At 38.8% G+C, this 27,954-nt stretch overlaps 1 protein-coding gene across 1 annotated transcript; it reads left to right on the top strand.

Moving 5' to 3' along the window:
• Nucleotides 1-6: 6 nt before the first annotated feature.
• On the top strand, nt 7-26,380 carry LOC139730214 (mitogen-activated protein kinase kinase kinase 7-like). The gene is made up of 16 exons (XM_071641112.1): nt 7-170; nt 7,117-7,227; nt 8,101-8,354; nt 9,255-9,379; nt 10,098-10,226; nt 10,952-11,009; nt 13,092-13,164; nt 14,349-14,400; nt 15,133-15,296; nt 16,273-16,387; nt 19,809-20,384; nt 20,951-21,003; nt 21,689-21,748; nt 22,638-22,693; nt 23,587-23,680; nt 24,526-26,380. The coding sequence occupies exons 1-16, from the start codon at nt 102-104 to the stop codon at nt 24,634-24,636; spliced, it is 2,100 nt and encodes a 699-aa protein (XP_071497213.1). The 5' UTR covers nt 7-101; the 3' UTR covers nt 24,637-26,380.
• Nucleotides 26,381-27,954: the final 1,574 nt, after the last annotated feature.

Here is a 27,954-nt window from a genome sequence, read left to right as displayed (position 1 = left end):
CCATTCCTTCCAGATGTGACGAATGATCCAGTAAATATCGTAAATGTGTGGTTTCAGCTGATTTTCAGGACATATGCACACCTGAGAAGTAACGATGAAGAATGGCTCGCTTGGAATCCCAGATTAGTTTCACCGAAGAAGTCGATTTCAATCAAATAGAATTTGAAAAGGTATGTCGAGGGTGTGAGGGACTAGGAACTCTTTAGTCCCTAATAATACAAATCATGTAGTGTTCAAAGTTTTTTCTGAGTGAATGATGATCTTGAGTAGGGTGACATCCATTTACCGGACGCTTTTTATCGTGGCTTTGAATTCCGTACTCAGTGGATGAAATTTCGGCTAAAAATAACACCACTTATTCACAGACTCCTGGAAATTACGAATTCAGCCAACCCATGTCGATTCTTCGTTCCAGTTTTTTAGAAAATATGCTTCAAAATACCCCTCTAAAAATATTTGTTTTTTGCGCGGTGCAAAATCGCATTGTATTACCGGACGCGATTTTCGTAATCGAATAATCGAGGCCTTTCGCACCAAGTCCTTGCACCAGAATCACAATTCATCCCACAAATCACCGTACACATTCTCACCGAGCGGATGACAAAGAAAAAAATCGGCAAATGAGGCTCAAATTTCGTATTTTACGGTAAAATGTCTGTCTTGCACATTTCGAACAGTTCACGCAATAAAACCTTGTGAGAAATCGACAACTGGTTAGACTCTATACTTCTAGTTTACGTGCTTTGTCTATGGGAGCTGCACGCGCGGGTGATGAGTTGTGGGCCCCTTCAGTTCGGGAAACCCACTCACAAGGGGGGCCCCTCCTTATAAGTAACCCGTCCCCCTTATCCAACCCCGTCCCCCTTATAAGTAACCCCCGGGGCACCCCTTATAAGGAGTCTCCACGCTTTTTTGCAATGCAACGCGAAAATGAAAGGACTGCGGCAATTCGCTTGATTATGTCCATAAAGCTTCACAAGTTTCCTAGTTACTCACGAAATTTGAGCAAAATCGGTTTGAGGCATCATATCTAAAATCATGGATTTAAATGCGATGTCAAACATCAGTCGCCACGTCTGCACTCAAGCATTTGCCGCGCCGCCGCGCCTGGCGACACTCACGCCAGTAATCGCTCGCATTTCAGCATTCGCATGGGTCGTTTGACATCGCATTTAAATCCATGATTTTAGATATGATGCCTCAAACCGATTTGGCTCAAATTTCGTGAGTAACTAGGAAACTTGTGAAGCTTTATGGACATAATCAAGCGAATTGCCGCAGTCCTTTCATTTTCGCGTTGCCATTGCAAAAAAGCGTGGAGACTCCTTATAAGGGGTGCCCCGGGGGTTACTTATAAGGGGGACGGGGTTACTTATAAGGGGGACGGGTTACTTATAAGGAGGGGCCCCCCTTGTGAGTGGGTTTCCCGAACTGCCTTAGGGCACAACTATTCTGCATCGTTCGCGTTTGAGGACGATAGCTACAAATTTCCGATATTGATCAGTGAACTTTTGGTTCTATTGGAATCTTCAGCATTTTTCCTGTATATGAGTGGGATTTCATAGAATTTCAGTCGTGAAATGTGATAAAAACATGCATAAAATTAACTATGAAGAGGTGCGGGTCACTCAACCATAAATTTGAGGTAAAATGTGAATTTTTTTCGTGTTTTTACATTTTTACATGGCATTTTTGCGATTTCGGTCCACACAAAGTTCTGCGAGGCTAATCTACGAAGTCTCACGCGTATAGAATGTCATTAGTACGCAAAAATGTGCGTGTCCGGTAATACCATGCGTCCGGTAATACCATGCTTGCCCCTACAGAGTAGTGACTTAGCTGATTGACTTGCATTGCTGCGTTGCAGTGCTGCACTGCCTGCCTGGGTATGGTTTATTTAGCATCTGCGCATTTAAACCTCTACCTAAACTCGCAATTTGACTGACCCGCCGAATCTCGTAATTATGCATAGAAAGTTAAGCTTTCAGACTTGATGAGTGAGTGATCCGTAAATTTAGGCGTAGGGCGGTCCAAGACAAGAGAGGCAGAACCCCAACTCTCAACACACATCAATAAACTAGGCGGTCTACACGTCCTTTTTTTATTGGTAAAAATTGAAGCCATAAGGCTTGCAAACATGTACATTTAAAGTAGATACATCTAGAGTAGAATCTCTACGGTCTAAATCTAAATTCTAATTTAGAACAATATTGTGAATATCTAGAGTCTAGAGTCTAAAGAAAATTATAGTCAGTAAATCACATACATAGGTGGTAATGGGATATTAAGTCGCCATCCGCACCATGGTGCGGATGCACCAAGGTTTGACCTTGCGTATAAAAAGCATAATTTAATTAAATTGAATCAAAAGCAAGCCGCCCATATCAGGTTTCTACATGTACACCTGTACAGGACTGTAGTAGGTGGTCAAATTTTGGACGCCGTTGTGGTTGAATGATGTTCAGCTTGCGCGGAATTGCGTTAAAATTTACTGTTTGTTGAGTGTTGAATTGATGTGTATTGTTTAGAAACAGTGTGAACCAGCATATATGAATTACAAATGAATGAGGATGAATTTAGTTCTAGAATGAACTGTAGAAGTCAGTAACTATTACACATTCATATTTAATTGTGGGAAGGGGTGGCAGGCAGACTTCAAGTGAGGTTTGATTTTTAGTTTTGCTTTCATTTTGGTTAAATTTTTATTTTGGAACAGTATAGCAAGCTGCTTGTATATCATTGAGCATGTTTTTAAATTTACTTCTTCTTCTTTTGTTGACTTCCTCCAGTCCTGGAGAACTGCGTTAGATTCACAGAAATTTAGTAATACAATGGCTGCAATGTACTAATGTGGTCATGGGTCAAGCCGGAGACAGCAGACAAGAGTTAACACAATAGATAACAGCAAAGAGCAGGAGAGATGAGGAAGACAAAATGAAGCAACATATTAAAGGGTGTGTACACTTCTGGTCGAGGTGAGGATTTAGCTTTTAACGTTTTGCGAGATATTCAGAAACCACTCTATGACATGTCAAAGAGCATGCAGTTCTAAGGGGTATCAAAAGTTTATTCTATGAAAATCGGTTTTGAAATGGCTGAGATATCCAAAAACAAGGTAAAACAAAGAGATCCTAATAAAGTTGTGGCATGTCGCCTTTTATTATTATCATTTTTTTGGATATCTCAGCCATTTGAAAATCAATTTTCATCAAATAAACGTTAAATCCTTCTAAGAATTACATGCTCTTTCATATTTCATAAGAGGCTTTTCATTACCTCACTTAGGAATGTTCAAAACATGAACCCCCACCTCAACCAGTACTGTACAGTCCCTTTAAGCAGCAAGTATGAGGAGGTTATAATGTCATGGATGAGCGGATCACATGCATAGCAGCTAGGAAGCGAAGGGAGTAGATGTGCAGAATTGCAGCTTCTTCCTGGGAAATATTGGGGTCCTTGTTCCGGTCAGTATTAGGCTGGCAGTGAATGTGGCTTGCTTATCTTGGGGCGTCTGGGAGAGCAATTTCCGCAATCTTTCTGGTAGGTGAGAGATATAGATCTTCCTCTCCTTGGCGTACAGCTCGCACTCCCCAAGGAGATGAGTGATGGTCTCATCTTTGGGCATCTGACAGGGGCATCTAGTGTTCTGTAGCTTCCCAACCAGAGTTAGACGGGTGTTAGTGGGATAGACTCCACAAAGCAGCTGACATTTAACTGGTACTGCCCGTCGAAGAGAATGCGAGTCCAGTCTGGCGGGGAGGAGGGTAGATACCTGAGCGGGGTCCACGGAACTGAGGAGGTAAAGTGTGGACTTGGTGGCCATTGCCTCTTTGGATTTGTTTTCTCTGTGACCCAGGACTGCCGCATTGGTGATCTTTTTCCACTGCTGGAAAGTGGTGGGCATGTACATGATATCTTCTAAGGGTGGAAGGTTGTACTGTTGAAGAAGGGTCTTGAAGGCTTTGGTTGTTTTGGAGCCTGGGTGATGGCACAGCATGTGCTGGAACAGACGGTACTCGACCCTGTTGGGTGTTAGTGTGATCATCTTCCCGAGCAGCCTGAGCCGGAGTATGGCAATTTTGTCAGAAACATTGGGAAGCCTGGTCAATATGTGCACAGATTCGTTGGCTGTGGAACGAGGAAGTCCTAACAGGGTTTTGAATAAGGTCTCCTGGGCCTTGTCTAGGCGATTCATGGCTGCCTTTGTGAGGTACATTACTTCCGATCCGTAGGTCATACAATGTACGTGGTAGGCAGAAGCGCTCCCATAGGGAAGCTATGACAGTTGGTGTGAGTCCCATGCGGAAGGTGCCTATTCCTGTAAGTGCGTACAGGGTCTTGTTGGCCATGGATATCATCTTAGGACTGGGGTCATGGTTACCGGTAGAATGGATAATACCAAGGTGGGGGTGCTTGTCTACCTGTGGTATGGTATCTGGTCCAAGCTGCCACATGTGTGTTGTCTGAGGTCCTGGTCCAGTGATGATGACGGCACTCTTGGCAGCATTGATAGTGTATCTCCACTTAGTGGAGTATTCATACACTATCTGGAGCTTGCTATTCAGCTCCTCTGCTGACAAGCGCAACGTCATCTGCCAGAACCAGTATACCAGTGTAGATAGAATGTACAGATGAGCCGAGCCCAGAGTCGTGAAGTCTTGTGATGAGACCATTGATATACACCAGGTAGAGCAGAGGGAATAGGATTCTGCCTTGTCTGACTCCTTGCCTCACATGAAAGGATTTGCTTGTTCTGCCGTTCCACCAGACCTTGGCCATCAGGCCTTCGTACAGATTCCTCACGAGTAGCCAGAGGCTTCCATGCACACCTGCTTTGAAGAGCTTTAGTAGCAGGCCATTGTGCCATACAGTATCGAAGGCCTTTGCTGCATCTAGGTAGGCCACAAAGGTTTGCATCTTGTTGAGTGAGTTACTCTCAATGACGATGTTAAGAGTGCTTGCCAGTAGCATACATGAGTGGTCTTCCTGGAATCCACTTTGCAGTTCATCTGGCACGTTCGATCTGCGAAGAGTCTCCTCTATGTGTGGTTTTATGAGCAGCTCCAGGAGTTTACAGAACACGGATGTCAGAGAGATACCCCTGTACTGTACTGTACTGTTTAACAATTCACGGTGATGTGGGCAATGCCTTAGATTTTTCCTCTGTAAATTTAGACCTACAAACACATTGGGTAGTAGGTGATTCGAGGTAATGAAAAGGTATTTGCCATCCACCCATTCAAGTAGTTGATGCAAGGTGATGAGACTTCCAGTAAATTTGTAAGAAGGACAGTCAGTTATCAGTGGAATCAGAGTGTGTTGACGTAATCAAATTTGCAGTTTGCTGTAAGTCCCAAATTCTTATTGGGAGATTCCATGCGGTATTTTGATCATTATAAGGCAATGTGTGCGCAACATAGGCAGCAATGGGTGTGGGGGGATTGTCTTACCATAATTTTCAAAGCTTGATAAGCTTCTTCTTGTTTTTCTATTTTGTTACCATTTTTTTATAGATTTGTGGGACTGTTCAAAATATTATAAATTTGTGATTTATTTATTTTTTTAAAATCATAATCCACCAAAATGTGCGCCAGGGCTCCATCTCATAAAAAGTTGATATGATAGCAACTCTTCCTAGAGTGGCAATTGTCATGGTAACAAGAATCCAGCTTCCTGATTTGCTATCCTAACATCTTTTATGAAATGGAGCCCGATAGTGGAATTTCAATTTTAACAATTATGCAAAAGCTCCCTCTTTAGGGAGGGGACATCCCTTCCCACAGTCACCCTCCCATTCGATCCACTTCCATTAACTTAGTACTGACACAGTGAAGACGCGCATATGGATCAAAAGGTGATACATACAAGCTGTATGATTTAGCCGTTCACACTGCCCCTAAATACTAATTTTCTTACTTTTTATTTAAATATTGGGGAAAATTCACCAAAGTGTGCACCAAATTGTAGAATTTCGATTTTGATATATATTGGAGATGCTAAAGCTTCCATGTGTTGAAGGGCAATGCCCCTTTCCACACTCTTCCCACGCCTCCATGAACTATGTACATTTGTACATAGTGAATTACGCACATGCAGATCGTGAGATGACAGAAAAATGTGCACCAGATCATTTTTTATTTAAAAAAAATAACAAATGCAAAACTTCCCATGTATGGCAGGAGGACACCCTGGCTGTCTTCTCATCCAGTGATGAGGACACCAATACTTTAAAAAGTTGAATAACTTTTGAATCAATTACATATAATGTGTGATTTACCTTAAACTTGTACATGATACATTATATTCTATGTACCGTTGCTGCTTTCACTCAATTCACATAATTTATTTTTTAATTTTGGTTGCTCGTAAGTTCTGATAATGAAGTATCTCTGTGTTGTTGTTGTTGTTGTTTAATATTCATACAACTGTATGTGATAAGCCCTGTTGCAAGGCTTTCTTTTACTTTTTACTGCACAAAGTTTCAGTTTAATCTACAATAATGTACTGTTGGATAGAAGGACAGGTTTGGGAAATTGAAACTGAATTTATAATGTAGGGCCTACTGTGCAAGATGTAATGCCAGTTAGTCAGTACCCATGCTTAGTCTAACTGAAGATACATTCCGAGTATGTACAGGCATGCAGTGATACAAATCAGCCACTCTATACATAGATCATTTAAAAACAATAGGACGGAGTTTAGATTTCAAAAGAGCACTTCCACATACAATACACATGTGTCCATGTGCCACATTGCAATCATTTGAATGCTTTGTTTGCTGCGTTTTATCTTTCATTTGTTTCATAAACAAAACAGGACAAATTTGAAGATTATGATTCGTTGTGTTGCACATTGGAAATGTGTCCATTGTTTTTTCCTGTGTACCCATGTTACCTTGTCACTTACAGGAGAGAAATAATACATTTTGAGAATTCTGAGATTTGAAAAGATACACTTTGTTTTTCTGTTATTAATATTCCTGTAAAATTCTGCAACTAAAGCTTCACTCATAATTACAACATATGTGGCAGTGGGAAAGTGTGCCCTTGGTACTTAATAATGTAAAGTCAAGTGCTGATTTGGTATTATCACATGATTGCCTCTCTGCATCACCAGGTTGTTGGAAAAGGTGCCTTTGGAGTGGTCAGCAAGGCAAAATGGAGGGGCATGAATGTTGCTGTGAAGATGATCGAGTCAGAGGAGGAAATCAAAGCCTTCAGAGTTGAGGTACAATTCCCTTCCATGTACAATTTACCCTCTTTTTAGCCTGTTTCTTCCACAAACCTTTAAATCCCCCAAACAAGATTCTTTTTGCTGGTCAACAAAGAACAGATAGGTTGGTAATCCCCCTGTGTGACAGTCAAGCAGTACATGTTTTCCCTTTTAACGGTCAAATGCATGTGCCATCGACAAATGGGAAATATTGATCAGACATGAGATTATGAATAGAGCATTAGCTGATGGGCTCGCAAACTCTTTGTTATACAGTACACTATAAGGGAATACAAATAGGGTCAGCAAACGTCAAAATACATTTTGGGAACATGGTATACCAGGTTTTCGTATAGATTTGAGTTGACGTTCTGGGAATGTGATATACCAGGTTCCAGTAAGGAATGGGGATTAGCCATACACATGTGTATGTAGAAGAAGAACAACGGTGGAAGATATGACAGTACTTGCATTCATGTACAAACATGATTTGTGTCCCAGGTTTTGCGATAAGAAATAGCACAAGAAATGTAACTGAAAAATGATGTGTATTGCATAGGATAGTACTGTACTGAGACAATTTTAAGTGTCAGGCCATTAAACAGTTGCGTAGTCCTTGCATCATGTCCATGTGCCTTTCAGTATCCATTTTCTTTTTGATACCATGTTATACAAATCAGGAAACATTGATAATGCAAAATCACTTTCGAAAACTGATTCACAATGTATCAGTGTATGATATACGTACACCTTGTAATATGCCTTTTGAGGAATGCACTTGAATTTGGGTATGTTAGTCTTCAGACTTTGTGATGAGTGATAATAAAATCTGAAGTGAATTTGAATTTGAATTTGAATTATGAACTAGATCCTCCCCTGCACTCTCAGGTTCGTCAACTGTCCAGGGTTGACCACCCAAACATTGTTAAACTGTATGGCGCTTCCACCACACAACCTGTCTGCCTGGTGATGGAGTACGCAGAGGGAGGCTCACTGTACAATGTGCTGCACAGCACCACCCCTCAACCTATCTACAAGGCAGCTCATGCCATGAGTTGGGCCCTCCAGTGTGCACGGGGCGTCGACTACCTCCACTGCATGAAGCCAAAGAAACTCATCCACAGGGATCTCAAGCCAGCAAAGTAGGCAGATAACATGTGTAGTGTAGTTCAGACGTGTGAATGTGTGTGTATGATGCATTTATTTTTAAACTTGTCTGTTTGTGCATACACACTAAGTTAGATGTGTGTATGTGTCTGTGGGATGGATGTGGGTGTGTGGGTGTGGATGAGCAAGAGGTACTGTACATGGTGGGGGTTCCATCTTATGTTTCGCTTTATTCAGTCAAGCACTGTGGGGGAAAAAAAATGACATGGTGGGAGTATTTGTCTATGGGAGAAAGCAGCAGAGTACTCCCATGAGTACCTATTGTAAGTTTGAGCGTATGTATTTTTATTGCAGCACATCTGTGCCTGTGTAGGTTACGTACACCGTAGGACCAACTGATGTGTCTGTGTGGGATGGCTATGTGTGCATGGGTGTGTGTACATACACATGTTAGTTTGTGTTTTAATCTGTCTATGTTTAAACTGTAATTCATGAAATCATGTGGACACTGATGTCTATGTTATATATGTCTAGAATCAAAATTATCATCAGTGTGCAGATTATTTTGTCTTGCTCAGAATAAATGTGATGCTCCCAGCCATGAATTAAAGGCATTATGTACCATTTGCAGATGAAACAAAAGCCCAACTGTAGTGCTTCAAAATAGTTTAAAAATGTGATATTTAAACTCAAACATCTTTTAAATCACTGCTCCCAAAGGTAAACAGTACCTTTAAAGTCACACTCATCAAATCATCCTTGGTGTAAATGCAAAGCAATAGACACTGTTGTGTCAGAATCATAATGTTAATCAACTGCGTCAATGAATATGTAGGTTTTATTTTAAGTTTTTCAACAGCACCTATTGAAATGTATGAAAATGAATACTAACTTTTCTACATCATTGTGATGCTATGTTTTTCTTCTTCTCCCAGCCTCTTGTTAATGGCAGGTGGGACTGTTTTGAAGATCTGTGACTTCGGTACTGCTTGTGATTTTCAAACCTACATGACAAACAATAAGGGCAGTGCCGCCTGGATGGCACCAGAGGTGTTTGAGGGTGAGTGTTGCCAGCTCAAGTCCTAGTAGCCTCGTGAGGCAAAAACTGTCATGCTGCAAATGTATTGGTTGTGACTGCAACTAACACTGCATAACTCTTGAGCTTTGTAGATTATCTTATATCATATATGCATGTTGTACACTGCTGCAATTCTAGTGATAAAGAAAAATATCCAAGAATATGCTGGGAGATGATAATAATACAGTACATCAAATGAAACCTTATAGTACTGTATACACCATATATTCTGTGGGTTTTTAAAAAAATTGTTGGCAAAGTGTGCAAGTCGAGTGTTATTCGAGAATTTAACAACTTGCAAAAATATTAACTCTGATCCCAGCAGGAATTTGACATGTAAGGGTACGTTTCTCTATTCGTTACTCTACTCCATGATCTCGACTTTTACCACTTGTGAAGTTATTGGGAAGTCCCAATATGTAAAAAAAATAAACTCTAGATGTATGGCTTATACAGTATCAGAAGAAATACATTTTTTTTTAGAAGTGAGTGAAAAAAGTGCAAAAATTAATGCATAGATTTTTAATCAGTTTCTCAAATCTGTGTTCCATGTTCAAACAGTGCAGCATCATTTAACAAATGGATACATGGCCAGTTATATTATGCAAATATTAAGATACATATCCTCTGTGCATAATGGCATATTCATGATCAGTTGGCTTGAATCTCTTTTCCCCCTGTACTTTTGCGCCCCTTATAGGGAGTCTGTACAGCGAGAAGTGCGATGTGTTCAGCTGGGGTGTAATACTCTGGGAGGTCATCTCCAGGAGGAAGCCATTCGATGACATCGGTGGCCCGGCCTTCCGCATCATGTGGGCCGTGCACAATGGTGAGGGGGGCAGCATTCCATGCTGATAAAATTCCAGTGAATCTTTCTGTGCCATTTAATAGGGATGTCCTGAGTACCCCTTCAACTCATCCCTGTGTAGAACAAAAACAAAAACAAAACAAAAACCCCAACAACAACAAGGATGTTGCAAGTATACCTTGATCATGTATACAGGACAGATAAAGTATGCCCACAGATATCACTGTCAAGTAATTGGTAGGATTGTTGTGACATCCCAGCAGAATGTCAAATAGATTTTGTTTAATGAAATCCAAATTTTGAAATCAAGTAACAATCCACATATTTTTATTCTTTTCATACACTTGTCTTTATGTTTAGATACTTCTCATTCCAATATTTTTTTCAACAAATATCTTTAAGTCCCTGATTTTAAGGTTCTAATCTGTATGGATCTTGCATGTAAATTTTCATGCATTTATTCCGTTATTAATGAGATTCTGCATATGATCTTTAAATTGCTCTTTCGAGCTTGGTTGTGTTCATATCTAATGCGTTTAAGAGAAATATGAAAACAAGACGAAGCTGTCCTAAGATTGTACTCTTGCCATAGAACAGAGTGCTTTCTACAATGTATAGTGAATCTACTTCACATTCTTAACTTGCTTGGGATATTATGGTCTACCATTTTCATGCAATTTCCTTTTTTTGTTTTTCTCATTCTTTGTACCTTTTCTTCTTTTTTTCTGTTCTGTTTTTCTCTGTAGGTCGAAGGCCACCACTAATACGAAATATACCAAAGCCGTTAGAAAAATTAATGACCAGGTAAGAAGTGATTTTATGGATACAGGACTCCGTGCACACATACAGAGTTCTTATAGCAGGGAAGGTGGAAGATTTCAACCTTGCATCAATTTTGTTGTGTAATTTGTATGTTGAGCAGGCTTTCAGATAAATTTTATGGTGTTACATTACATACCACAGTGTGCTATGAAATGAAGTAAATGAATAATTGATGACATTTGTAGGTATCTTGTAGACGTTAGCCTCATTCAGCTTGTTTGCTACACAGTACTGATTTTTTTATGCCTCCGCCACGAAGTGGTGCCGGAGGCATTATGTTTTCGGGTTGTCCGTCCGTCCGTCCGTCCTTCCGTCCGTCCGTCCGTCCGTCCGTCCGTCCTTCCGTCCGTCCGTCCGTCCGTCCGTCCGTCCTTCGTCCGTCCGTAATAAATTTTGTGGACAGGGTAACTATCAAAACCTTTTAAGGTATCCTAATGAAACTTGGCATGTATGTGTATTAGGGGGTGAAGTTGTGCCTATCAACTTTTGGGTGCACATGGTCAAGGTCAAAGGTCAAAAGGTCAAGGTCAAATACATAAAATTTCACTATTTCCGCCATATCTATGCAATGCCTGAAGATATTTTCTTGAAACTTAGTGTATGCATGTATTACCCAATTAAGATTCTCTGGTGAAAGTTTTAGGTCATGAGTTCAAAGGTCAAAGGTCAAAAGGTCAAGTTAAAATATTAAAACTTTGCTTTTTTCTCCGTACCTTGGAAATTGTTCAAGGTATCTTCATGGAACATAGTATATAAACATGTACTGACTGGCAGTTATTATCTAGAGAATCTAGGGTTCATAGGGTCAAAGGTCACGGGTCAAAGGTCAAGTGCAACACTTCAAATTGTTACTATTTCCCTCATATTTATGTAATGCCAGCAATTTTTTTTTACACTTGGTGTATACATGTATAACCTAGATTATCCGGAAAGTTTCTTTTTCTCTTTTTTTTTTTTTTTTTTTTTTTGGGGGGGGGGGGGGGGTTTGCCTCAAAGGTCAAAAGGTCAAAGATCAAGGGAAAGTGCTGAACTAACTTTTTCCTCCATATCTCAGAAGTGGCTCAAGTTATCTTGAAACTTACTACATATTTATGCATGTTCTGCCTGACAGTGATTATCCTATGAATTTTAGGGTCAAAGGCCAAAAGAAAATGGTAACAGTGTACTTTTCAATACAGAAATTACACTTTTTCTCCATACCTTGAAAATTACAGTATTCATACACTTATGAATGGGTCAATCCCCAAATACATGCTCTCCTATTCATCTAATTAAACCTAGGTAAAGGAAGGTGAACATTCAACACATTTGTGACAAACATGTAATTTCAATATTTTGCCAATATTGTGAAAATGTAATTATGCATTGTCCACATGTACTATAGACCTATTAGGAGAATCATGCATTATGGCGGAGGCATAGCAGTCGCCTTAGCGACATTTCTAGTTTTATCCATCAGATTTGTGAGTATTCTGTTTAAGCTATGGTACGATGGTTGTCTTAGACAACAGTAATGGCAATGGCACATAAATGTTCTTGCTAGCTTATTTATGTAAAACACTATTTTAATCTTAAACAATTTGCTACTTGGCATGTATGCAATGTCCATGTCAGAGTTGAGAATGATGCATCCTAGGGTCACGCCATCTTTGTGTAATTGTTTTTTCACTGTCTTATTATCATTCAAAGTTGTCTTATTAACAATTTGTGCCCCTTGAGCAATGGTGCCACAAGCAAACTTTACAGTTTGTGCCGTCACGCATATAAATGTATAAAATCCAATGGGCATCACTTGAAAAAAAAAAATGTTAATATTTTTACCACTCCAATATGATTTCAAGTGCCTTTAGGAGTGAAGGAAAGAATAGAAAGTCCTGTCGCTGATGGACTCTAGATATTATAGATACGCTTTGCCAGCATGGTCATCTATTTCTGTGCTTTTTCTTTTTTTACTGATTTCTTCAGTGAAGAGTTAAATGTGTGGGGTCATGAGGGAATATTTTCATCTTTCCGTCAGCACAAACTTTGCTCAGTGATACAAAATCCCTTCTAATTTTGCCACAGGTGCTGGTCAAAAGAAGCGCAGCAGAGGCCGTCTATGCACGAAGTTGTCAGAATAATGTCACATCTGATGCAGGTTTGTTTAGACTCACTGGACACTACAGTATAGGACTCACGACTATACAAGTGACAGACTTTGGATCTGAAATAACAAGCATGTTTATTCTGATGCTATTGTGATTTATTTTGGATCCAAAGTCTGTCTTATAGTGTGCGGCGGGCTTTAGACATCACTGGACAGGTATGTGTTTGCATATGAGCAGCAGTATCTGGATGAATGGAAGATATAATGTTAATATCTGGAATGAGCATGCATGAGATACTGTTTGGTTGTACGTCGGCAAGTTTAAGCTTATTGCAGTGTCTAATTAACTGTAAAAGTGGAAATTTTCGCGGTGTTGAAATTTTCGCACATTTCGTGCAACCAGAAACTAGCGCGAAAATAAAAGCACATAAATATTTTTGCATGCCATATGTTCCTGTGCATGATGTCTTGATTCTGCGGAATCAAAAACATGCGAAACTCTTCTGACCCGGCCAAGCGCGAAAAATTAGTCGCGCGAAAATATCCACTTTTACAGTAACAGGTTTTGCATCCTTCACTTTTTCTGCTTTGCAGTAAATCAAGTTTGTGAAGCTAGCAGTTTTGTTTAATTTCTTTCTTAGTTTTCAAAAACCAGTGTTGTTCACTTCAAATATCTTATCCTTGTTCCCAGTTTGTAATCAATAAAGAAAAAGTTTCAGGTGACCTTTGCCTGCCTTTTTTTCCACCATATGTTTGGTACTCAAAATTTTTTGACCCAACCAATTTTTGGTACATTGTTTGATTTTCATTGCATCTTACACCAAGGATCCTACTTAAGTTTTACATTGTAGTACACCATTTTGTGATTTCTCGCATATGGCCAACTTGCTATAAAGCCGTGCTCAAAATTTGTTCACTCTCTACACAAAAATCTCTACACAGTTTTGAATGTATTTCATGTGGATCAAGTGTAGCCAAAAATGATATCCTCAGACAGCTGCAACTCGATGGTCAAACAACACTGATGTCGATTTCACCTGGCCTGAAATGCAAGAATAATGTCTCAATAGGTCAAAAAGAATTCAGAAGATGCCAAGTGCATTCAAGAGGCATTCAGACGAAGGTGCAAATGTACACTGTTCCTCACTCAATATCTCATCATGTATACTCTTTGGCTGTGTGTCATTCTCGCAAAGTTATGAATAAAAACAATTTGTCTTCTTTTCATACGGCAGTTCTTTAAAGGAGCAGATCAACCCCTTATCTACCCACAAGTTACAGAAGAAGGTAATGCACTAATGAGAACTCTCTATCAGTACTGGAAACTCCCATTATGGTGAGGTCCTCAGTTTCAGCAGGTTTCTTTTGTTGCACTGCAATTTCAGTAAAGCTGAACAAATTAAGTATACACTGAATATAAAATGTAGATAATAATTTTGGGACCTGAATTATAATTGGAAATTTGTTACCACTGTGTTTGTTATAATGGGAGTAGCTGTATGTGAAAAAGGATATTTTGATATGTGTCAGCATTTCACTGTCAATCACGAATACAGTTTACTAGAAATATGGGGATTTGTATAAAGTGGCCTGATGAAATTTGCTGCCCACAGGAGTGCATTCAAAAACAATGAATAATGCCCGTCAGCAATGGCGTGCATCATTTAAGCATACGCTCATTGATAACAGTTGACTGTTGAGATTTTTTGCTGTGTGCGCATACTTATATAGAGATTGGTGGCAAAGCTGTACATGATTCTTCGTGTTGATTCTCGAATATATCTTATCTGGGCCATTCCCACTTCATGGTATTCACACACCAATGGGTTTTTGAATGATAAGTGTGACATTCTCTTCCCCCTTTTTGAGACAAAATCAGTGTAGATAATTATGAAAATGAAAACAAAACAAAACAGAAAGGGCAACAGAAATTTGACTCAGAGTGATACAAAGACAGTACCATTCATTAAGATTATAAATGGTAAGTGATGTTTCCATGTAAAATCGTCCCCTGAACAGAGGGTGGAGCCGGTAGCAACGCCTTGGTGGACAAGCTGGCAGATCAGACGGCCGACATGAGTCTAGCCAGCAACCGATCCATGGACTCTAGAGGGAGCACTATCAGTGACACAGTCATTCACTCCAGTACCAGTGTGAGCAATGGCCCTCAGGAAGTACAAAATGTAAATTAGTTTGAGTCTTTGATGGTCGTACGCCCTCTGTCATTTCATAGGCTACAAGTGAGACGTTCACACCTACATTCCGTGGTACCTAGTTATCTGGCACTTTGTTGCTATGAAGATTTCCATCATTGCTGAAGGAAAGTGCATACATAATAAGTTTTGATTTAAATAGAACCATATTGTAGTTTTATTTTTTCCTTGACGCTACAGTAGTATCCACTTCATTATGTTACTCTATGTTTCAAGAAATTGTGCAAATAATACAAATAGAAATCATGTATAAATGTAGACACAAAAGAGATGATATGCATGAAATACAGGTGCTGACAAAATTTCAGGAAATATGGTTTGATAAGATGGATCTATAAATGAAAATCCTCACCATACCTTGCCTTATGCACCCACTGAAGGATGATCTCTTCCATCCCCCCCCCCCTTCATGATTGAGAGGTGTAGATGAATCAATTAATTCTTTATGAGCCACGTTCACACGCTTGACTCAGTCGACGGCATGCCAAGTTTGCATGTTCTGCTCAAATGGTCAAATGGTCACATGTACGTAGCTTGCATTTTATGTGGTGAATGACTATGTTCTCTCCTGGATGTGCGAGTAAATTCTGAGTTTCTGTTACTTTTTTTGTGTGCAAAAGTCATGCCTCTACAGTAATGTAGCTACTGGTCATTTGAAAAAGAAAAAAAAAAACAATCATAGACTTGTCATACAATTTGCATCCAAGCACAACTTGGTATTTTCTCTACAACTTTGCTCATTACATGTCCAGGGTAACAAAAATCTGTGAAAGTAACATTGATTTGAAAAACAGAACGTTTTCCCAAAGCATGACTACATTGCTGTCTCAGAGTAATGTGGCACACAGGGGGTTACAACATGGCACATAAAGAGTTAAAACACATAAGTCAGTGTTGGGTGGTGCCCCAAAGTATTCACAGTGGTTCAATCCAACCTCGTGTGCAGGTGGAGACTCCGCTGGCCTTCGAAGAGATCCCGAGCAACCTGGAGCTGGGCAAGGAGCAAAAGAAGAGGCACTCCATGGACCTAGAACTGAGGGTTGATGAGGACAATAGCGCAAGTAAGCATTGTGGGGACCAGGAGTCCTGCCCTCACTGGGGGAAGTTCCTGGGTCCACAATTGTGGCCCATATTCACTTTAGGTAGCCCTAGTTTAAAAATCATTGACTGCACACATCTAGAGACTAAGGAACATACAAAAAAAAACATGCAAACCTACATTTGTCTTACTTTACAAGGAAAAGATATATGATGATAGAGCTGCCAGGCATCCTTGATTCTGCAAAAGTATCCCTGAAAAATATTTATTCCTTTATGTCATATGTGATTACATTTGGCATTTAAATGGTTATAACTCACTAATTATTTCCTTGACGGCTTGTTGGAAATCTCCCTGATGTTAATGTATAACTGTTAGCAGCCCTGTGGTCAGTTGCTCATATTGGGTGCCTGTGCAATGGAAGTTCATTATAGTGTATTTGTAGCTTCATCCTACAGATGGGGTAGATACATTTCACTAGTCCACCTTTTTTGTTGTTGATGTTGCTGTTGTTCTACTGTCCAAATATAAGAAACATAGATTCATCAATATAATTTCTTTTGTGCATTGATCATGTTCCTGTATGATTATGAAGGAAATCCATTTTTTGTCATTAATATTTTAATATTTCATTAAGGATTCGAGGTCATTGGCTACTACGCATGATGTAGTTCTTTTCTCTCCTCAGAACGATTGATTTGGATTCGTTTACCATTTGAAATGTAATTATTAGTGAAATTAAGTAATACACTGTTATTAGATGCAATACAACTAGAGTTCAAATATGATGAAAACTGATTGTCTTGTCTGCTAACTTCCTATCTGATGCTGCAAAGGATCTTTCCTGCTTCAAAGGTTTCCCAGAATCAGAAAGTGTAAGATGAGATTCGGTTTGTGAAAAAGTCGGAGCTGATAGCCAGAAAGAAAGAAAGAAGCACAAAGTAACATTTTTGATCAAAGATTATACAGTATGCTCTTTCACAGGCACATTGAAATGGAGAGTTACATTGTATAAGAATTCAATTCAATTTGGGCAAAATTGTATATTTTCTTTATTATTATCGTAACTCAAAAGTTATAGTAATGCCAACAATGACAGTAATGACAATAATAATCATTGATAATGGTGAAAGTAATAGTAGCAGCAATAATAATGATAATGATAATGATTTTAATAATAATGATAAAAAATAATAGCAATGATAAGAATAATGAAAGTTATAATAATGGTTACTTTTGTGATACTGATAAGGATGAGAATGATAAAACAATATTAGTTATAGTTTTCATAATTAAATCATTATTAGTCTTATTGCTGCTATTACTATTTATTTCAAAATCATATTTATGTTCCCTATTTAGTGATAAAGAGTTGGAATATGACTTGTAGCAGTACGATTTTCAGTCATCTCTTTCCCAACGATTATCGGGAAAATAATACACTTTGCTGCAGTTGAGCAATGATGATATGAGTCTCCATCCTATTGGTCTTTACCATCTACAATGCATGTAACTGTATGGCAATTACTGTTGTTTTTGTCTGTGCCCCTGCATATCATTTAGGGCATCATTTATGTTCAAGTGTGTGATGGAATCAGAGTGAAAGGCATGCATGGATTTACCCTGCTGTTATATTAATTAGCAGTTAGTGTGTTCTGTGAAGAGTGTTTACCATACAACCTATTTGTGTTTTGAATGCATGGGAGCTTCAAACAGTGTGTGTTAACATATGTGTGAAAGTTCCCAGTTTATTCTTTGAACATACTGAAATTGTCTTGGACGGAATGTCACTCGTTTATAATAGGTTTGGATTATGAATACAAAGTATACACCATATATTTCAGTCAAGACTTCTTATCAAAGAACACCAATCAGCAATGCCTGATTCCTGTGTTTAAAAACAAAAAATAAGAACAACAACACTGTGTGACTGGCCAGCTCAAAACCCACAAAAAGTAGGCCAAAACTGTCACATATCTACAGAGTTTCAGAGATTGAGTTCTAAGCCTTAAAGTGATACATAACTTGTTAAAATCGGATCATCCTAACTTATGAACTGTTAAACTTAATAACTGTTATCTTATCTTGATATTTGAATGATGTAAATTTTATTTGATTCAGATGAAAGGATTTCTTCTGGGGGTTAAATTTGCCCTCAAACACAACGTTATGTCTTTATTTTTTTTTCTTACTCTTTTCATTTGAAATCCGTTTCGGTTGCTTGACATTTGTAAGATACGATATCAGCATTGTTGCAGTCGTAATTTCTGCAATCAAATATCTAGTTCTCAACCTTAATTTTTGCCTTAATATTTATTTTGAAGTGTCAGATTTCAGAGGCTATCATCAGTTTGACAATATAAGTTTTTCAGTTGCTTGTGTGTTCACCTGTAGTGACTTGTAAGGTTTGTGACAAATGTCAAATGCACAGAGAGTTGATGGAGTGAAGTTGGTTGACAAGCATAGAGCCCCAAACTTTTTTCATCGAACTTTGAAGTGCAAATTCACACCTTGTTCAACTTGGCTGTATAGAATGGAGCAAATTATAAAAGTTGAACAATATGTTGGAGGTTTTATCAAAATTGGAGATAAAATGAGTGATATTAGTTGCAGCCACGTTCTCCAATTGGCATAGTGTGTGATGATGTCATCACCTCATATTTCTCTCTCTCACACATAATCTTCATAAAACACATATTTATGTTTGTACATGACATAAAAAGAATCTGTAAAGACTTATTCCTACTTCAGGTCATTGTGGTCATGAAATAATCTGATGATTAATACTCTTGAGGGAAAAGTGCTTGTAGTTGCGCAATCACTGATTAGAAGCATGATTTCAGTAATGATATTTTTGTGTACAAACAAACATCTAGGAGAGTATTGTGAAGCATACATATTCTGTGAATATTATGTCAACTTTAAAATTCCACTTCTTTCTTTGCAATTCTGATTACTCTTCTATTGTTGTTTGCATGATTTTTCCATTTTTACTGAAGTCAGCTGAAAGTTGAATGTAGTGTGAAAACCAATGTGAATCCCACCTGAGGCCGTAGAACTGAAATCAAAGAATGCAAAGAGTTATTCATGTACTTGTGTATGCAGTTTCATTGGATGGATATTATCAAACTAAAACAAGAAGACAAAATGACAGTAGTGCTTTTGAAGTATTTATGAGATTATGATTGTTTATCTCTGTGGGCTGCTAAATGTTAACCAACCAACTGTGGATAGTCATGAGAACCAAATTGCATTTCCCCTTTTCTTTGAGATGTGTTATCATTTTATACACCCTGTCATGTACAGTATGTGTGCATTATTTGCAAGTGTTTGCTGTTGAGGATGTTGCATGTTAAAAGTATGTCTCTTTGTTTCCCTTTGTTTTCTTTTCCCTGTCGTGTGTTGCTTGTTCTCTGTGTGGCTAATATGCGTATTCTTCGCAGAACTTCCCACCCAGACACACCGTCGCTCTAATTCCTATGGGCAGATCCTTGATATGACTGGCCTGCCTCCCCTCCCAACCAAACCCACACAAGCCACACCCCCACAAACCGTGATCATTCCGGCTTCCCCGTCCCGACTGACGAAAAGCCCCGCCCCGGTCACCACCACCTCCCCCGTCACACATCATCCCACTCACAGCCACTCCGCTGCCGACGTGGTGCAGCAGACCTCTCCCTCTCCCAACCTCCGCCCTCCTCACCATTCCGTCTCCGTACCCAGTGACCTCAGCGTCCTGGACGCACCGCGCCCCAGACCGGCCTCGTTTGGCGAGTTCCAATCCCCTTCCCTCACCTCCACCTCACCCTCCCAGTTCCACCGGCACAGCTCCAGCGAGCTGCGGCCGGACTTCTCCGCGCTTCAACCCCACCAACAAGATTTCACTTCCCAACATGCAGTGCTGGAGAGCCGCATGGGCCAGGGCGGGTCATCGGTCTCGAGCAGCAGCGGGTCTGGCCAGGGACGCTTCGACCGCAGCCAGTCATTAGACCAAAGGGCATCCAGCAGTCGAGTAAAAAGTATGCACACATTATTCTCCGCTCCCTACATCACATTAAAGATATCCCATGACAATACTTAAAATCTGTCAATGTATACAGTAATTAATCTTCCAAGAAAAAGAAGTGTGAGAAAGCATTCTCTGCTGAACGAAGTATCACACCTTTATTACGTCCAGTGGTGAATAAGCTTCCTGTCTACACAGTTGCTGAAGTTGATTTTTTGATCAGCTTTGTCATAATCATAATGTTGCAACTCTAAATTTAGTTTGATAGAAGATATACAAAACAAATCATAAGAGGTCATTGGTAAAGAGTGTTCATATGACTTCAGCTTTTGAAATCAGTGTGAATATTTCTCACAGAACAATGTGTAAAAGCTCCTCACAGCTGTACATTTACCATTGTGTGAGGCAATGAATGATATTGAAGCTGACATATGTAATATTTCTCTTTTTACATATTTCAGTGGATTGAATTGACATGCAAATAACTTGTATAACCAGAGGTGTGTATTATAACTCACAGCAGCCACTATTCTTTGTCTTAAATAAATTGATGTTGTTCCTCCCCCCTCCCTTATGCAGGTGAAGACACTGACATATCAATGGCATACAGTACTCTTGATCATCACTTACAGGTTAGTGCAGACATATTACTCTTGACATTTTGGTCTTCTTGATTATGTTTACTGCCAACTTAAAACAAACAATCAAACGAAGAAAAAGAAAAATCCTTTCTTTCTTGTTTAGCTGCCCAAATGGCTGAAGCAGTGGTAGTGTTTAAGCATTTCTTGTGTGTGCTTTAGTTACCATGTTCGTAAGTAGATTTCATTCAAATTGGCCATTAAGGTGTATCTTGGGTAGAATTAGCTGCCTATTTGTGATATCGCCCAAGGAATTCCAATAGGCAACAAGGTAAATTCTGGAAGGTGTGCTTGGGTGTGCTCTACAGGCTATGTCATTGACTGAAAATCTTTTCCAATTTTGTGTAGAGGCATGCCACTGGTAAAACAGTCCTTTGGTGGGATTGCCCTCATGGATGCTTCTGTTACAGGGTCAAAGGTTGCCTAGACCTGAAAGACAGTTCCAAGTATGTTTATCATTATGAATGTAAGGACTTGGTTGTTGCACCCTGGATTATCATTCAAATGTGGTGTGGAGGTATATTGTCAGTTATTATAGGTTTTGTGTGATAACATTTGCATTCACTTCACATGCAAAAGGTTATTTGACATTAATGGGTAAGCATATTTGTTCCTTGTATTTTTTCACTTAAGTACAGAATTGATTTTCTTTCTTTACTTTTATTTAATTTACTTCTAGCCTCTTCCACCAAATCCAAATTCAAAGGAATCAGTGGAAATTTTTGATGAGCACATGAGGGTAAGTATGAAGACTAACATCAGGATTTTACTAATCAAACGCACCAACTATAGAAGACAAACTTCTAATGATAATGCAAAAGGGACTGTACCAGGGGAAGATGAGATGAAGTCTTTGTTTGCAAATTCCATGTTAATATTTGGTCATTTTGGGCGAATGCAGAATTATTTACAGCAGATGAATTGTGGCTGTGATAAGGATTCACTTACCTGGGCTAGCATCTTCAGTGTTTGAGTTCTCTTTATCTCTTACGGCCCCGCCATTGTTATCACGAATGGCATTGCCAGTTAAACCTTTGATACTTGTGACTCAAGGTCGATAAAGTGAATGATGCACGCAGGAGGTCATTCCCCACAAAAGTCTGAGTGCCTTATTATTCACATCACCACAGTGATCCCTTAGAACCAAACCTTCCTTGATTATTGATGCCTTATCACAGACTGCGGCTGCAAGGCACTTGAATCAATCATTTCATTGGGACCCAACCAAAGATTTGGTGCCATACATGTTAGCGTAAGAAGTGATGTCCAATGAATGAGATGTAATTTCAAGTTCTTTGCGGTTTGTTGAATTTTTATTCAACTTGGAGATCCAAATGTTAGCATGTTCAATGATTAGATAATGTATAATATTATATATGTTCTTCTTTTTTTAGGGGGTGGATAGATATGGTTACATAAGCCTACAATTTTTTCTTTAGATTTAAAATGCATGAATGGTCTAAAATGTGCACAGTTATTCATTCAGATTAAAGACTGTGGTATTATTATTGATAAGGTATCATTGCTATGCTAGAAACGGTGTTATTGTATCCCCCGAACAGAGTTTGGAGGATACTATGGATTTGGCCTTGTTTTGATATTTTTTTTTTTGTCTTTTCGCCCTTTAGATGGCCAAGGATTACCTTAGAGTACAAACAGAATTGGCTCTCCTACATACACGCAAGTGAGTATTTAGTTGGTTTAAGGTCTGAAATTATCGTAAGCTGTAATGCCTTGTTGCATCTTTTGTTTCCTGTGGAACCAATTGATATTGTTAGCCAAAATTACTGAAGATTTTTTTAAAAATGTGTTCATCAATTCTTCTTGGTTTGTGATATATATGAAGTAAATTTGTTTGCATGAACTTAATTGTTCTTGTAGTGACAAAAAGAAAGGGAAACAAAAAGCAGAGCATGAAAAGCTTTATTCCTGAACTTTAACCCTGAAGTATAATCACGCTTAGCAAGTCACTTTTGTGTTAGGCACTTGTTCAGATAAACTCCTGAACAATTCATTTTTTCTTTATTTCTATTTTGATAGGTATTTGCAGAAGTCAAATTGCACAGTTATCATTCTTTGTATGAATTACAACATTAAGTGCAGTCTAAGCCTGATTTTAGTAATACATGATTGATTAATTGATTATTTGATTGATTGTTTGATGATGGATTGATGGATGGATTGATTGATTTATTGATTGTGTGAGTGAATGAGTGAATGCATGAGTGATTGAGTTTGGGAATGAGTGAGTGAGTGACTGAGTGATTGATTATTAAATGAGTGAGTGAGTGATTGAGTGAGTTAGTGACTGAGTTAGTGACTGAATGATTGAGTAAGTAAATGAGTGATTCAGTGAGTTACTGAGTGAGTAAAATGAGTGACGGATTGTTTGAGTGAGTAAATGAGTATTCAGTGTGGTAGTAAGTGAATGAGTGACTGAGTAATTGATTGAGTAAATGAGTGAGTGAGTGAATAAATGAGTGAGTGAGTATTAAAGTGATTGAATGAGTGAGTGCTTGATAGGTTTCCAAGGAATCTCTTTTTGAAGACACGAATTTGCCTTTTGTGTGGTTGCAGGAAAGAGCTGGCAGAAGCGCTTGACCAGGACTGGAAGGACAAACAAGCCAGCTTCAGACTACTGGAAGAGTTCAACACTCTTCAGGGAGAGAAGGTAAGTGCAGCTCCAAGACTCCCTATCTCTGCAGGAGGTGCCCTTGATAGCATAATTTACCATTTGCAGATGAAACAAAAATCCAGCTTCTAAAATGTGAGTTAGGGATAGAAACAACCAACATAGAAATTTGAATCAGTAGAATTAATGTTAAGTATTGTTACATATACAAGATGTGAACATTAGTTACAATAAAAATGGTCCTAGACTAAACTGTCTACAGTTAAGGTTTATTGAGAAAAGTAGTGATTTCTCCTTATATTTTAGGATTTATTGCAAAATTTTTACATTGTAGGATGTTTTGTGATACAACTGACTTACGCATTTCTTTGCAGCAAATGTGATATCTCGAACATGTTGTAAATCACTGCCCCCAATGGTAAACAGTACCTTTAAGAGAAAGAAAAACGAAATGAATATCTCTTCATATCCTGACCAGAGACTGTCAAAGCCCCACCCCCTATTTTTAATTGTCTTTGTGTTGCATAAATTACCTAAAATCTACCCAAACTGGATACAAAGTATCTAGTCAATAAAAAGATTATACAGTTATCACACATCACAATTTCAATTTCTATGTCACTTCAATGTCATATTTGTGTTCTCTATATTCTGGAAAAATGTCTTAGTGAAAGAAACCCAGCTTCAAAGCCAAAGAGAAGAGAAATTGATTCTCTCAGGTTCTAATCGCAGGATGTTCATTCGTTTGCCTGATCAAAGAGGATACAATTGGAGTGAAAGAGTAGTGCCCTGGGGCCTCAAGTTGCCATGTACAAACTTGTGTTTGTCTGTTTGTTTGTATTTACAGACTTTTGTTTGTTTGTTTGTTTTGTTGCTGTTTGTAGGAGAGTCTACTAGAAATGCACAAGAGATGCCGGTCTGAGCTGGACATGCTGCGGCTCAAGTTCCGACGGCAGCAGCAACACATGCACCATGGGGGCAACAGGAGAATGTGAGAACTTTTGCGAGGTTGGAAAGGGGGGCACATATCCCCTACCCACCCCCAGCGACGCAACTCTTGTGCTGACATAGCAACTCACAGGTCCGACCCGTTTCACCCGCACTCGCTCCGCCTGTCATCATGCGACGTCCATCAAGAGTGTCCTGGTGTGCGGAAGGTCAAACATGACTTAGGACCTTTGACCCATAACTCTATGAGAGTTTCTAATGGGCCTTCCTTTCAGTCAGTGGTTTGTCAATCCGTGTCTCCTTTTTGAGCGTACAAGATGCAGGATTTGTTTTCCCCAACCAGGTTGTGGAAAGGTTTTCATGACCAGCAGTATCAGTTTGGTGCCACATTGTGAGTAGATTGACATCTTATGAAATTTGTTTCGTCTTCTCTGAGTGTATGTTTTTTAACCTGGTTGTGCCGTATGTACTATGTGCCTGGTTGATACAATTTGCTAAGCTCAATCGCCTATAGAGGGAGTGAAGCGTTCCACAAAGTGGTAGCTATTTCTCACTTGTTTCTCTCAGTCATGTGTGTCTCTGTGTGTATTTGTATTTGAGTCTGTGTGTGTGTGTGCAGCAGTCTTTGCTTATCTGACCTTCACTGACCTGAAGTGTAAGACATTATTGTGTGCATGGTTGAATTGGCTGTCCGAAATATTGTGACAGAATACACTAAAATTTGATACTTTCACGTGATTAATTTTCGCACTGATCTTGAATTTGTGCTGCGCACAACTGTCAATCCATTCAAAATGTGCACAGAAGAATGTGAAAATATTTTCTGCTGGTTTTAGAATTCGTGCTAGTCAAAAGTTGCACGAAATAAATGCAAAAAAATAATGTACTGCAATAATTTCTGCATTTAGAGTGGATGTCTCCCTTGTCAGAAGATGGATAATGATTTCTAACCTTAGAGATGATAATGCAATGCCTTTGTGTTATGGGAGGCATTTTTGTGTGTGTGTGTGTGTGTGTGTGTTATTAATTTGATGCATACCAGCTGACTCACAAACTTCGCGAAAGTAGTGATTGCACGAAATATAACATGCCAAATGCAGCATTGCTAGTGAGATGGGAAGTAAAGCCTAGTAAAAGCAATGGACCACCTAAATGTACATCACTGGCTGAGGCCGTGTAGTTATCTTTGGTACAGGCAACTCCTGTTATTACAAAGTCCTTGGGACTGCCAGTTTTCTTTTGTTGTATCAAAATTTCATTATAGCAGAACAGTAAAGGTGGTAGAAGTATACTGATCATTATTTGGGGGCATGAATGTGTACTTTGTCAAAATGAGAATTTGTTACAAATGTGTTCATTACAGCGGGAGTACACTGTATGTATAGGCAATGACAATCCATGTAATTTATGAGGAAAGCTACATGACATTTTTTGCTTATCTTCATGGAGGAATTCTGATGACCTTATGGTATCATTTTATTTTTTTCTTATTTTTTTTCATTCCTGAAAATTATTGTATGTTTCTATCGTTACCATTGAACTGGGCTTGACACATTTATCACTCAAAATTTGTAAACAAGCTGCCAGTTGTTAAATATGGCTGTTTGATGGATGTGATTTGGCTACTCATGAAATAATGAACAAATTCACCAAAGAAGTAAACACCAATAAGAAACCAGAGGATTTAATGACTGTACATAGGGCTCCATGAGATTTTTTTTTTCTCTTAATTGGCAATAAGTCTGTCAGCATATAGAAACAATGGTATATAAATACTGCACTAACACTTGAGGGGCATGTCCTTTTCATGCATAAAAAGGAAGTAGTCGAAATTAAATTGTGCATATTTGTAAGTATTTTCCTATATTTATGACACCTCCCTGCGATGCTTTGAAATTTGCCCCTCAGTGTTGAAGAAAAGTCCCTCTTCGTGTTACTCCTCTATATAGCAATATGCCTTTAAGTGGAGAGGCTTTGATTTCTTTGTGATGCCACTTTTTTGTCTAACCTGTGATTGGTGAAATATGATGTATTTGAGGTATCAATTTTGGCAGATCTCTTTTAAAATCTTGAAGTACGACTCATATAGTAATGCGGTAGTTCTTCCTGTCGGAATACACTGTATCATATTGAATGCAGTATGAATATGATCATGATATATATATTACATTGAGGAAATGTAGGGCATGAATTCTATGAAAGAGGCAGTATATTACCCCATCTACCTTTTATCAATCAATCTGCCCATGTGTAGAAGAAAGAAAGAAAAAATATATGTCAATTTTGCATGTGAAATAATTGTAAGGTTCATTTGATAAATGCAACATGTTGATCGATCAGTCACTCACGAGGTTTCAAACATTTCAGAAATATAGCGTACAGATCACTCCACAGATGAGGACCAAGAATAATTATTGTCACAACATTTTAGCCTTCGTATGTGTATTTGAACTAACGTCAACCTTGCTTAAGTCGACCTCTCATAAGTCGAATAATCGCCTAAGTTAAAGTACTCTTTTTATATTCTATCGATTTTTAATCCCTCATAAGTCAAATTTTCTCTAAGTCGAAGTTATTTCTTCAGTCCAAATAGATTCGACTTTAGATAGGCAAGGTTGACTGTATTACAGGAAAAAAAAAAGAAAGAAAGAAGGTGAATGCTTGTCAAGTGAGGAGTATTCTACACCATGCAGTTTATATGCTTTCAGAGGTGTGAGCTCCCGGATGTCCCCTTCCGTTACTGAGATGTTTTATTGTTATTACCAGATCTGGTGCTCTTCTCTGTCACTGGTGTCCACTGAGAGAAGGGAATCAACAATTATACCAGCAACAATCAAGGGATAGATAAAGAGATGCCGATGGAGAGAGAGAAAGAGATAGAGATGGTTAGAGTAATCAAGATTATTTGCTTATACTAATAGTGTGTTGGAAAGAAGTACAGAATTCTTGATTAATATTTATTTATATATGTGTATATATATATAATTGTTTCATTTTGGACCTTGGCCCAATTATATCTGGAACAACCTACCTGCGGTAAAATTATAATTATGATAGGAGGTATTGATAATGTAGGGAAAGAGGGAAAATTCCCTCATAGACTGAAATTTGTATCCCGACTTGTTGGTTCATTATTTCATTTAAAAAAAAATGACTTCATTCGTGGGAATGCTGTACAGCTGTCAGATTGATATCGTAATGGGTATGGAAATAAGCCATCATTGCGGTCCAAGATTGAAATGGGAAAGATGTATCAGTGCCATGTCGTCTTCCCCAAGAATTAAAGGGATGGAATAGTTTTGGCTGTGGTCCTAATAAAAGGCTGATCCCACCTTTCATTAGAACCACTTTATTTTTGGATATCT

Source organism: Diadema antillarum, unplaced genomic scaffold (genome assembly GCF_040938485.1).
Source record: "Diadema antillarum isolate AM-2024a unplaced genomic scaffold, OU_Dant_1.0 seq00000298_RagTag, whole genome shotgun sequence".
Lineage (NCBI taxonomy): Eukaryota > Metazoa > Echinodermata > Echinoidea > Diadematoida > Diadematidae > Diadema > Diadema antillarum.
Note: the sequence above shows the minus strand (reverse complement) of the source record. Positions and strands in the feature narration are given on the sequence as shown.

What these genes read in the sequence shown, in the direction of transcription:
- LOC139730214 (XM_071641112.1), top strand. Translation starts at nt 102, where the DNA reads ATGGCTCGCTTGGAATCCCAGATTAGTTTCACCGAAGAAGTCGATTTC. An exon ending in GCTCTCCTACATACACGCAA is followed by an intron (nt 22,694 to 23,586) that starts GTGAGTATTTAG and finishes GTGTGGTTGCAG; the next exon opens with GAAAGAGCTGGCAGAAGCGC. An exon ending in ACACTCTTCAGGGAGAGAAG is followed by an intron (nt 23,681 to 24,525) that starts GTAAGTGCAGCT and finishes TGCTGTTTGTAG; the next exon opens with GAGAGTCTACTAGAAATGCA.